The sequence below is a fragment of the Mesoplodon bidens genome (genome assembly GCF_964165515.1).
Source record: "Mesoplodon bidens genome assembly, chromosome: 8".
Taxonomy (NCBI): domain Eukaryota; kingdom Metazoa; phylum Chordata; class Mammalia; order Artiodactyla; family Ziphiidae; genus Mesoplodon; species Mesoplodon bidens.
In genome coordinates this window covers 67,412,757-67,425,966 of record NC_138165.1, presented here as the reverse complement: position 1 = coordinate 67,425,966, position 13,210 = coordinate 67,412,757, and the positions used below count along the sequence as shown (strand labels likewise).

At 33.9% G+C, this 13,210-nt stretch overlaps 1 protein-coding gene across 7 annotated transcripts in view; it reads right to left on the bottom strand.

Annotated features, from left to right (window-relative positions):
- The window catches only part of GULP1 (GULP PTB domain containing engulfment adaptor 1), a 264,230-nt gene that overhangs the window by 100,636 nt on the left and 150,384 nt on the right, over nt 1-13,210 (bottom strand). For all 7 annotated transcript variants that reach the window (XM_081242869.1, XM_081242868.1, XM_081242872.1 and 4 more), the window contains 2 exons: nt 6,636-6,710; nt 1,085-1,146 (listed from right to left, as the gene is read on the bottom strand). In XM_081242869.1, coding sequence (XP_081098995.1) covers nt 1,085-1,146; nt 6,636-6,663 — 90 coding nt within the window. In that variant the 5' untranslated portion in view covers nt 6,664-6,710. The remainder of the gene's footprint in view (nt 1-1,084; nt 1,147-6,635; nt 6,711-13,210) is intronic.

Here is a 13,210-nt window from a genome sequence, read left to right as displayed (position 1 = left end):
TCCCTGGTGGCGCAGTGGTTGAGAGTCCGCCTGCCGATGCAGGGGACACGGGTTCGTGCCCCGGTCTGGGAAGATCCCACGTGCCGCGGAGCGGCTGGGCCCGTGAGCCATGGCTGTTGAGCCTGTGCGTCCGGAGCCTGTGCTCCGCAACGGGAGAGGCCACAACAGTGAGAGGCCCATGTAACGCAAAAAAAAAAAAAAAACGCTACAAACTATAAATGCTGGAGACGGTGTGGAGATAAGAAAACCCTCTTGCACTGTTGGTTTGACTGTACATTGATACAGCCACCATGGAGAACAGTATGGAGGTTCCTTGAGAAAGTAAAAATAAAACTACCATATGACCCAGCAATCCCCCTAATGGGCATATACCTAAGAAAACCATAATTCAAAAAGGGTCATGTACCACAGTTTTTATTGCAGCAGTATTTACAATAGCCAGGACCTGGAACCAACCTAAGTGTACATCAACAGATGAATAGATAAAGAAGATGTGGCACATATATACCATGGAATATTACTCCACCATAAAATGAAATGAAATTGAGTTATTTGTAGTGAGGTGGATGGACTTAGAGTCTGTCATACAGAATGAAGTAAGTCAAAAAGAGAAAAACAAACACTGTATGCTAACACATATACATGGAATGTGAAAAAAAAAAAAACGTTCTCAGGAACCTAGGGGCAGGACAGGAAAAGATGCAGACATAGAGAATCGACTTGTGGACATGGGGAAGGGGATGGGTAAGATGGGATGAATTGAGAGAGTAGGATTGACATATATACACTACCAAATGTAAAATAGATAGCTAGTGGGAAGCAGCTGCAATGCAGAGGGAGATCAGCTCAGTGCTTTGTGACCACCTAGAGGGATGGGATAGGGAGGGTAGGAGGGAGATGCAAGAGGGAGGGGATATGGTGATATATGTATACATATAGGTGGTTCACTTTGTTATACAGCAGAAACTATCACAACATTCTAAAGCAATTATACTCCAATAAAGATGTTAAATAAAAAAAATAATAAATTAGCAATAATAGTATAGCAAAATAAGATTCAATAATATCATATGAACTATATTACCTTTGCATTATAGGGAATGTAATGTTTTGATAAAGCCTCTGGCGTATGCATCCACGTTTTGTCTGCAATGAAGAATACACAGTGTTAAATTAAATCACAGGTTCTAAGGGTGTCATATTCATGCATTTGAAAGGAGTCTGATATGGATGGGAGCACTTCTAATTTGGAGATAGTTTTGCTAAAATGTCAGATATATGAACAATGTAACCACAAAGTAATTATAGGATTCTTTCCTTAATATAAAAGTCTTTTCCTTTTAAAAGCTTTCTAATAATAAAACAATTTTGAATTTTTAAAGAATATTAAAAGAACATCAGTAGGGCTATGAGTAATTATATCAATTATGTGAATAATTATGTGTTATTTTTCTTATTTCATGTGATACTCTCATGAATAACAGGTTATTTTTCTTAATTCCCTGTTCAATAAATAGTAATCTGCTCTTTTCTCATGACTGTTACTATTCCTTAGTATCAAGAATTAACTATTTAGTAACGGGAAATTCTAACATTAAACTAACAACTGCATTTATATAAAGCTGAAATGAATCAATCTACTAAATTCATTTAAAAATTAATATAATATTAGGATAATTTTTTAGCCTCAATTTAGAGAAACATTGATTGAGGGTCCACTATCAGTAGTTTTGGATATAAATAATCTTAAATGTAGTAATTTGAATTATTACACTATATAAATTAGTGTAATAGAATAATAGAAATAAAAGTAACTAAAAGAAGATTGTAAAGCAATTATACTCCAGTAAAGATGTTAAAAAAATAGAAGATATCGAAAGTAATTTGTATTGTGTATTATTGATAGAAATAGAAAATAAAATTTTCATTCAATTTTTGAATTTGATTTATATATTCCACATATCTTCCAAAAATATTTTGTGGAACATATAAGCAGGAAAAAAGCAAAACATGCTAATGTTTACACAAATCAAACTTGCTGATTTTAAATCAAATTTGCTGATTTTTTACAAACTGCATTTGTCTGTAGTAAAACTTCTCAATCTTCAAATATGTTATGTCTTAAGTGGAGTTTTGTGAATATTTTACTCCTAATGGGAATTTAAAAATTTAGAATCAATATTATAAATAGAATAAAATCAGACATATATTTTACCATGAAAAATATCAAATAAGTACACACTAAAATAAAATATCAGGTTACTAAGAAAGCATTTTCAACATTCAATTCAGAACATTTAAAAATGATGTTAACAGAAACTAGTTCGGTATAATTAATATGTTCTCAAACTGGGGGAATGTGAAGACATAGAGAAAATGGCATATATTCCTGGAATTTTAATTATTTTAAACCATTCAAAGGATAATGCACTATATATTAAATATGTTTATGGGGTACAATGCAATATTCACAAGAATTTCTAAGACAAAACATGAGGAATCAATAAAATCCTGTGCCCATGATGAATTTTAGGGCTATTTCTGATTACTGAAGTGGATATGTGACAGTCGTACTTGGGTGAAATATTTTGAGAAGCAATACATCCTAGGCTTCAAAAAGCAGTATTGACATACTGACATTGACAATAATGTATCTCTTATTTCTTGTATGGATTTTCATTTTAACTATAGTTTTCTCTTTATGATTGCTACTGGATAGTGATATGATTAATTCAAGAATAATTTGTACTTAGATGTGGAATATAGTCTTGCTCTTGTATATTAAAATAAATTTATCACAATACTGTATGCCAAGATAATAAAAACACCAAAGACCTGCCTCCAGAAAACCTAAAAAGATATCTAGTTCCTTTTTTTTACCCCTTAACTCAATTCTTCTCATGTCTCCTTTTCCAAGACACACAGCATAGCTCAGGAGGATGCAAAGTCTAACTAAAGTTTGAATCCGATGGTTCATTCCAATCCTGAAGCAGAGGGATAACTGCTTTCTCCTCTAAACCACTATTATTTGAAAACTCATGACACTGCCTTTGTTATAGTCTCATATTGCAGTAACCTAGAAAGAGGTTAGGTATATCTAGCTGTTACTGGTGAAAGACTAAAATAATCACAATACTAAATTACCAGCGGATAAGCTGCAGTTACTACAATGACAAAAAATCTACACCCACACACCAAGTACTGATGATTTAATGGTTGTCCATTACATACCTCTAGTATAGGTAATACACTTATTAAACCTGAAGGATTTCCAAAATGAGTCCTTAATGTCATTCTAATTTATACTTTGGCAAAAGAAAAAACAGACAGGACAAAACTATATGTTAACTCATATAGATGTGGCTGACCTTGAAGAAAGGGTACAGATGATGGTCTTTAGTCACTATATGGACCCACAAAAGATACTGGATACACAGAATTGGTGAAGAAACAGGAACATAGACACTCTAGAATGTGTTCCCTTTCTTGATATTAAACTATAATCACTGACTTAATAGTGAACATTCACATAAAAGGAAAGGCCAACATTTCAAAAATATTTGACAGCTGTCAAACCACTCTGACTACTGGGTCAATAAATCTAGGTATTCAAATGTATTTAGATTAAGAATTCATCTAGAAAGATGCAGTAAACTTCATTATTCTTGTATCACCAGAGCTTAAAATAGTGAAAAAACCTACTTTGAACATATTAATTTAAAACTAAATATTGATGGATGAATGGATGCATTTGAATAAAATGTTCATGAAAAGGAAACTATTTAAATACTATTGAAATTTAAGTGCTTTGCACTATGATTATTTCTACTCATCACTATATCAACTGATGAGTTAAAGAACATAAAGTGTAATTAGTTGAATAATCACATTTATGCTTTTTTAACTAAACGATTAATTTTTGACATAATAAATAGAATATAAGATTTTAAAAATTCAAAAAGAAAGCTAACATAGGGAAAGAAAGAAGCTATAAAACATTCATAAAATTTATATGAATCTGGGGTTAGATAATTTTTACAGGGCTTTTCAAAATAGTCCAAAATGATGCAATTCTAGTACATTCAGTTTTTTTCAGACCCTATGAGCAACTCTAATAACTATTAAGGCATTTGCAAAGAAAATCAGTGAAGTGCCTGGACAATTCAATCAAAGAATACCAAATTACTAGTTGGGAGATTTAATAAAAAGAGAAAAAAAAACAATTATGTTTAGGTTTAAGATAATCTCTTTTCCTTGGGTTTCTGATTCAGTAAAGTTGCATGTAATAACCAAGTAAATTGGATATCTATGAAATAAGAGATAAGTTTTTAATGATAAAAGATGATCTTGTTTTGTTTAGAGTACAGTACAGTGTATGTTGATGCTAGTTATTGGAAAGATGACTTGAATTATATATTCTCTAGGGCTATAATTACAGTTTCTGATGGTCAAGTACATGAATTCTCTGATAAAATTCCAGTTTTATATGTCAAATTAAAATTCAGCAGATAGTGCTACTGGTTGAAACTAGGAGCACAGGCTCCAAGAAGTTTTCTTTTAACAACTGTAATAAATGAGAGAGTGTGAAGTGACTGGTGAACTTAAGGTAGAACTTCCCGGTATCAGGTTCTAACTGAACTGGAGTGAAATACTGATCAATAATTTTCTGATATGTAATCATTAGACTTGAAAAATAAGAGAAGTCAAAAGAAATTTAAAGAGAAGGCAGCAAAGCAGGAAATAAGTTTCTGCTCCTTGATTCTCTAGATCACTCTCATTTTCATGGTTGTACTCCCACTGTCTTCAAGTGAGACAAATATACGATCACCAGTTACTCATCTTACTATCCAACACTTGGGATTTCTCAGTGAAAAACCACTCCAAATCCTCTTCAAATAAAGAGTAAATTAGAAATGTGAAGTTTCAATTTTAAAACCATGGGAAAGGGAATTCTAAGCAAATAAAAAGAAGCGAAGATATTGAAGTGTCTTTAAAAAAACAAGATAGTGTGTTTAAAGTGATGAGTTGTGATGTAAGGTTTTTATTGTCTTATTAAAAATACTTCTATATATCAGAGAATTATTTCTAGATTTTTTACTAGTAAAGGGAATAAAAAGAAGCATGCTTTTATTTTTGGTATATGTTTTAAATCAGAAGCAAGCTACAGACCACAATAAATGTCATTTTGCCTTCCTCTTATACTGAAAAAATAAGTAAAATAATAAATTCGTAGTTTCCCAGGGTTGAAAAGTGCCTGAAAGTTCTTCACATTAACTAAATCCCTACTGAACACATTAATCCTCTGTACCACATCCAAATGTTTGAACGCCTCTCATTTCAGTAAAAAATAGAGGTAATACTTTGAATAATTCCATTATACTTTGGCACAACCTTGTTGGAATTTTTTTCCTACATTTAATCAATGACCTTATAATTTACACCCATTTGTCCTTTATTAAAGTTAGTTCCATGACCAAATGACAGCATTCAAACATTCATAGGTCTTCAAAAATTGCAAGACCACACCAAGGGTTCTCAGCCATGCTTCCTGTTGCATGGTTGAAAGTCCTGAAGTCATCTCAGCCTTTCTCAACAAGGCACGTTACAGTGTGTCAATTCATCCTTAAAAGCAAGAACACACCGTGCCTGAGGGCATGGAGTAGAACAGAACAATCTAATCTATTTCCTGGTTCAAGACTGTTCATTATTCATCCATTAGAAAATGAACTGGAACCTTTGATAACCACACTGATGACTTTATTCTTCAGCCATGTTTTACCCACACAGCAATTAAGGTGCATCTTCCAAATAATAACAATATACAAATAAGTATAGAAGTGTTAGAGGTTCTGGACCCATGTTTGGCAATTTACAATATCGTATTAAGTTTACAGTGTGGAATATGACCTAACTAGTCATTTCCCCGCCCCCCCCATATGCCTGTAATCCTACCACATCAGTTATCTCTTCCTACTTTCAATCACCTAAGAACTTGAGTGGCATCATTTAAGTATTCTCTCCCAGGTCATTGACAGCATGTTAAGCAGGAGAGAGCCCTGTGCCCACCACTAGAGAACTCCTTCTAGAAGGGCAAGGATACGTTATTTTAACTTTACTGAACTATATAAAACTATCAAATTTTTCTATCTTTCCTATGAGTGTATCAAGAAATATTTTGCCAAATACCATGTTTTCCTGCCCCTTAAAAAAATTCTGTACTGATAATATTTATATTATCAGTACAATATATTTATACTTATTTTAAATTCCTACTTTAAAATTAATAGCAAAGTTATTTGGCCTCTTGCTATCAATTCACCTATCATGAATCCTTATTCATTATTCAATAAAAAGTGAAGTGCACGCACACACACACACATGCACACACACACACACACACACACGAGTGAATTTAAAACACTATAGCCCATGTAAGCTCAGGGAATTTAGTACTATGGCTATGAAAAGTGAAGTTAGGACCAACTTCCTAAGTCAGATCACTTTATTTTTTGCAACTCTAACTTCATTCTAGAGTCACATGGTTTGATAATCGGAAAAAGTGATTTCTTAACATCTCTGCTTCACTTGAACATTAATATTGAAGTGACTCCCAGGTCTTTAGTGGACACACTTACCTTTCTTCCTGCTAAAAGCACGGTTCATGATGAGGATCAACCAAATAGATGTTCAGTTCAATCACACTTTATATCCTACAAAATTAAGAAAATAGTAAAGCATAAATAAAGGAATGTTGACCAACCTCTTTTATGTAAATTATTTTAATCACAAAGTCTTTTTAAATTTTCTAGATGTTTAAAAACAATATTTCAAAATATTCTGAAGGACAATGGGTAAGAATAAATGTAATACTCAATATTATGAGTGGCACAGCAGATAAGAACAATATATCAAATGAAATTCCTCCAAAGTTCCTTAACTTGTTTGTCTTTTTTCCTATTATACATCTTTCACTAAGTATATTTACCTTCAAATTTAAGAATAAAGAAGGTTAACTTTTCCCTGAGCTTGTTGGCAAGAAGTGTGGTAATGTTTTGGGTTATCATTAACAGCAGTGGTGGATAAACAGAAGTCTTCTGATATAAATGGGGGTCATGCCACCCCCCCAATCAGGTTATGCTTGGCAGCCCTGTGTCCCATGATGCTCCAGACAGCTGCTGCCTATCTGTTGAAACCAAGGCAATTGCATACCTCCCACTCCCCACCCCTGAAGCCAAGGAAGGAGCCTTGATGATCTCCGAGTCACCTTCAGGATCATTCATTCCTAGTCTTGAAGAATAGTGCACATTCACAGCCAAATAGCTGTGGCACGGGCCACAGAAAGAGAGAGGGCACTCTTGTCTCTTCTTGTTCTCATGAGGACACTAATCCCATCACTGGGGCCACACCTTCGTGACCTCATCTAAACCTAATTAGCTCCTAAAGGCTCTATCTCCAAATACCTGCACTCTGGGGGAGAGGGCTTCAACACATGAATTTGCAGGGGACACAAACATTCAGTCCATAACACTCTCCATAAATCTACATAGCAATTGAAGCACAGCAGAGAAATTAATCTTTATCATAAAGTTGTTATTGTAGTGAAATTACTGCTATCTCTGTCCTTGCACTTCTACTCCCAAGAAAAATTAAAATAGTTAATTGAATTATAAAATATTACTAGGCACTGTTTAGTAGACTTAGATAATGACACAATAATATCAATCTGTTATTCACCCCATACTTTACTCATCTTCTCATGATATATGCTATTAATACAAGATAGGTAGAGAATACATTTTAAGAATTAGAATGCCAAGATAATTATTCTATGTATATTAACAATATAACATGGTTTATTTTCTATGGTATGAAGATATTACTATTATATATATATATATATATATATATATATATATGTAACAATTAAAATGGCTTCATTTTCTACAATTAATTTATTCATTCACTCAGAAATTATTTATTGATCTCCAGTTCCAGGCACTCTGCAAGATGCAAAGAAATACAATAAGGACAAAATATATTCTGTATTCTCCCAAGAGTTACTCTTCACCTAGAACCTAACAGATGTGATTATTAATTGGTCATATCCTCAAGGAATAAGTGAAGATCAAAAACTAGCAGAAAAGGAATATAATGTATAAATGTAAGATTCAACTTCTCTAGAAGAATAAAGAGACCAATACCATGATGTCGATTAATCAGCAGATCAAATTCAGTATGCCTCTTCACTACCCAAATCTCATCACTTTTAGGTAGACATTTTCAACAATAACAGACCATAAAATATAAAGGCATTTAATACTATATAAGAATATAAAATAACAGTACAACTCTATGACTCTAAAACACCAGAAGGATTGTTGCCTGCTCACAAAACATATAGATATAAATGTCAATGAATATCAGATAAGCCATTCTTTTAATATAACTAAACAACAATAATTTCACTTTCCAAACACCATTCTTTAGCCTATTTATTTGATCCTATGGCACTCTACACTTCTTTATAAAACAGATCTTACTTCCCTTCTCTATGCTCATGTATATAGTACAGTTCATGACACTAAGTTGGCATTCAATATACTTACACTTATTTAATGTATAACAATACAAGTTTTGGGCTTCCCTGGTGGTGCAGTGGTTAAGAATCCGCCTGCCAATTCAGGGGACAAGGGTTCAAGCCCTGGTCCAGGAAGTTCCCACATGCCAGGGAGCAATGAAGCCCAGGTGCCACAACTACTGAGCCTCCACCCTAGAGCCTGCAAGCCAACTACGGACGTCCACGTGCCTAGAGCCCATGCCCCACAACAAGAGAAGCCAACGCAATCAGAAGCCCACGTACCACAACGAAGAGTAGCCCCCGCTCTCCGCAACTAGAGAAAGCACGCTCGCAGAAAGGAAGACCCAAGGCAGCCAAAAATAAATAAAATAAATAAATAAATTTTAAAACAACAACAAAAATACATGTTTTAATGCATTCTACAGTTGACATAATAAGATATATGTCATTATCAACTTAACACATTAATAAGCTAAGAAATATAAGTTCTATATAAACTGATTTTACTTCCATTTACAATATAATATAAATCTTTCCATTTGGATAAACTTTTCATAAAGATTGTTTTGGTGAGTATATACACATGGATGCATCATTGCCCTATCACTAAACAACTATTATTTCTAAATTCTAGCTAAATATATACAAAGGGAATAATTTACATAAAAATTTTCTTTTATTCATTTTTCCCATAAAATAGCATCCCAGAGTAAAAATCACTAGGTATAAAGTATTACTATTTAGGTTTTCTATTTTTTTTTTAACTAAACATAAAGGGGTTGTAACAATTTACATGGCCATCAGTTATATGACAACACTCATTCAACTTCACATTCCCCGGGATTGACTATTGAATATTGTGTGTCTCTGTGTGTATTTGCATGTGTTATACTTTTTATAATCCTGTTTTTAAAATATAAAACTCTTTAAGATTAACAGTGCTATATGGTATGAAAACATACACTGATTTCCCAATGGTACTAAAAAAAAAAGAACCACTATCATTCAATAAATAATCCAAACCTTCCTCAGAAATTTATGTTGACACCTTTCCATATATTAAATTCAGCTATGTAGATTTATTTAGACACTTTTGCTTCTGGCCAAGACAGAGTAACAGAGGCTATATTTCTCTACCACCTGAAACACCTAAAAAATGAAACAAGAGGTATGAAATAATGACTGTTAAGACATTAGACATCAGGCAACAAAGGACAGTGATCCATGAGAAATGAAAAACAAATAAGGTAAGCCCTATGACTTCCCTGGCTTAATGCATGGAGAAGGTTTCCAGACTATGGTCCAGGGAGGTGGAACTCAGTTGAACCCCAGCAATCTCCCTGAGCTTTGGAGATATTGCTGAGAATGTGGTGAAATGAAGATGTCTATTTTGCAGTCAAGAGCACTGGAGAGGAAAGAACTCTACCAAAAGCAATAAAGATACCTGCAAAAAGTCCTTCTTACAATTGAACTGAGTAATGATAACGACCCAAGACTGAGAAAAGAGCCACCCACAAAATTTAGAGAGAACAGTGCCTGTAGCTCACACAAGAACCAACAGCAAGGAAGGAAAATTTTGAATTCACAGAACTTCAGTTAGATTACTAAGAATAGTCTCACCTTATCAGTAGGGAAAAATTAGGGCTAGAATAAATACTGCTTTGGCCTCACATGACAAATCTTTTAAAACAAGACCCAAAAGAAACAAACTATTTCCGAGTAACTTCTCTATATCCCAAACTATGCTCAAAATGATTTTAAGGTTAATTAGCACCCAACATGGTAAAATTCACAATACTTGGTATGCAATAAAATGTGTGTGTGTGGGGGGGGCGGGTGTATGGCCATATATATATATATATATATATATATATATATATATATATATATATATATATAAAATCACATGCAAAGAAGCAGAAAAATAAAATCCACAATGGGTAGAAAAATTAATCAAGACTGATCTACAAATGACCTGGATGATGGTAGTGGTAGGCAAGGACATTTAGATATGTTCCATATGCTCTAGAAGCTAGGAGATAGATTAAACAGATACAAAAAAACACCCAAATAGAACTTCTAGAAATGAAAACCACAATGTATAAAATAAAAAATATACTATATGAGATTAATGGCAGGTAAGACATTGCAGAAGAAAAGAGTAGTGAAATTGAAGACACAGACATAGCAATTATAATACAACACAGGAAAGAGTCTAGCTGGCAGGCAGGAAGGAAGAAACAGAGGGAGGGAGGGAGGGAGAAAGGAAGGGAAGGAGGAAAGGAGGAAGGAAGGAAGGAAGGAAGGAGGGAGGGAGGGAGAGACAGAGGATCACTGAATTATGGAAAAACCTCAAGTGGTTGAATAGTCCCTGAAGGAGAGGAGAGAGTTATAAAAATATTTGAAGAAATAAAGGCTGAGAATTTTTCAAATGACGAAAAATAAGAACCCAGAGAGTCAACAAACTTAAACCCCAAATATGAGAAACAAAAAGAAAACAACACCATGACACATCATAATCATTGCTCAAATTTAAGAACAAAGAGAAAATCTTAAAAGCAGCCAGAGAAAAAGACAAGTACGGAGGAACAAAGATTAGGATGGCAGCAGTTTTCATATCTGAAACCATGCAAACTAGAAGACAGAGGAGCAGCGTCTTTAAAGTATGAAAAAGATCAAAGATTGATCAAGAAGAAACAGATAATCTAATTATATATGGGGAAAGGTAAGAGTGATTTTTTTTTCCTAAGGCCCATTTTGAATTTCTTTATAAAAAACTATTATATACATTTTTGCTTTTATCTTTCTTAAGGATCCAGAGGCAAGTAAGTAAGTTTGGCTATATTCAAAATACAAATGGAATATTTAAACGTGATCAAGGAAAAGACTCATAATTCATAAATTATTCATAATGTATTGAAATATTACCACGCCAAGTTTAAAGGCAATTGGGGGTTTTAAATCTCCAAATAAAAAATTTTTTAATACATTATAAACATTAATGGCAGATGCCATTAGATGAATTCTTTTAATCCCAAATTTTAAGTAAAAATCAGTAACCCCATTGACAAAACACCATGAGGCCACTTGGTATTCATTTACTCTATAAATTTAACCTTTTTAGGCCTAATTTTAAAACAAGTTTGAAGCCAACAATCATTTTTCTAAAATAAATCCAGCATATCCAAGTTTGAAAACTATTTACCAAAGGAAATCCACAGATATTTATAATTTAGTTTAGAAGAAGTTTAGGGTGACTTTTTAATGAATGGCAGTTTCCTGCTTTGCAACCTGCTGCCCAAGCCCTTGTTTTAAAAAACTGTCACACTGTTATGACTAAAGAAACTCTATATGGTATGAATATTAAAAGCTGTAAAGCAGCTGTCTCTGAATTTCATTTTTATCCTTATGAGTACATTTAATATCAAATTTTCCTTGAATTCTTTCAAGGTTAAAAGAAAAAAAAACCTCAGTATTGATTAAACACGGTTCACATTAATATGTCATACATCACCTTAAAATCCTGTTCACTAAGAGATCAGAGATGATGTTAAAATAATGAAGACTAATCATTAGGTTTAGTTCTCTGTAGGATGGTAAATTAGGTGAAGTTAAAAAAAAAAGTTCTTTCTCGTGTGAATGCATATAAGATGCATTTTCTTACTCTCAAAACTTTTGTGTGCTTTTTGAATATATAATCCAGGAAGGTAATCCTGAGATGATGTCAGAGAATTTTAGATCCTGCATTAACTCCTCCACATTGCTAAATACTCTAAAGCAGTTGCTAACAATTGCAATTTCATTGCTTGCCATGGTAAAGGAAACTTCCAAAATCCTCCTGGGAGAACTCAGCTCATTTTTGACACTCTTAAGGATCTAACTAGTGTCTATTGTAAAGGTTCTCTGCTTAAAACTCCCAATTGTAAGACATCTTATAATATTCTTCTTCATTGTATTGTAGGACTGTAATTTGCAAAGGGCTCTTTGCTTTTGTAGATCATTACTGAGTGCAGCCAAGAAAACTAACCAGTGCACAAACTGAGACATTTCACAGAAGGAGAAGTCACATGATACGTGTTTAAGAGGCTATACATTTATAATTTACTAAGAAATAGCAGCATTAGGGTTTTCTGAACTTCCTTAACTTGGGATATAAATGCTTATCGTTATTTTCATTTTTTAATAATATTAACCCGTATCTCTTAACACTCATAAAAAAATCCTTCACCCTTCCAAAAGATACATTTCAAGACCACGTTATTCGACAAGCATTATAGGAGTGGAAAAGTAAAAATAAGTAGCACATGGTCCCTGCCTTCAAGGAACTTATCATCTTTGACAGGTAGGTGAGAATGGGTATGGGGCTCCATGGATAGGGACGAGCCCTATAAAAGAGGTAGATACCCCTGAGAGAGGAGGAAGCACAGAATGGCTGTTTCGTTCAGAGAGGCAGCTTCAGAGTGTATGTGAACAGTCACTTCCCAAATGGGCAAAGGCTAAAGGTGAGGCGGGAGGAAGGGTTTCAGGCTGTAGGGCAGAGCACGTGTGGCGCATGCTGATTGGAGCAGAGGGCTCCTAGCCACACTGCTAATTGCCTTCTGGGATCCACCCACTGGCCCTCCCTGAGGGTCC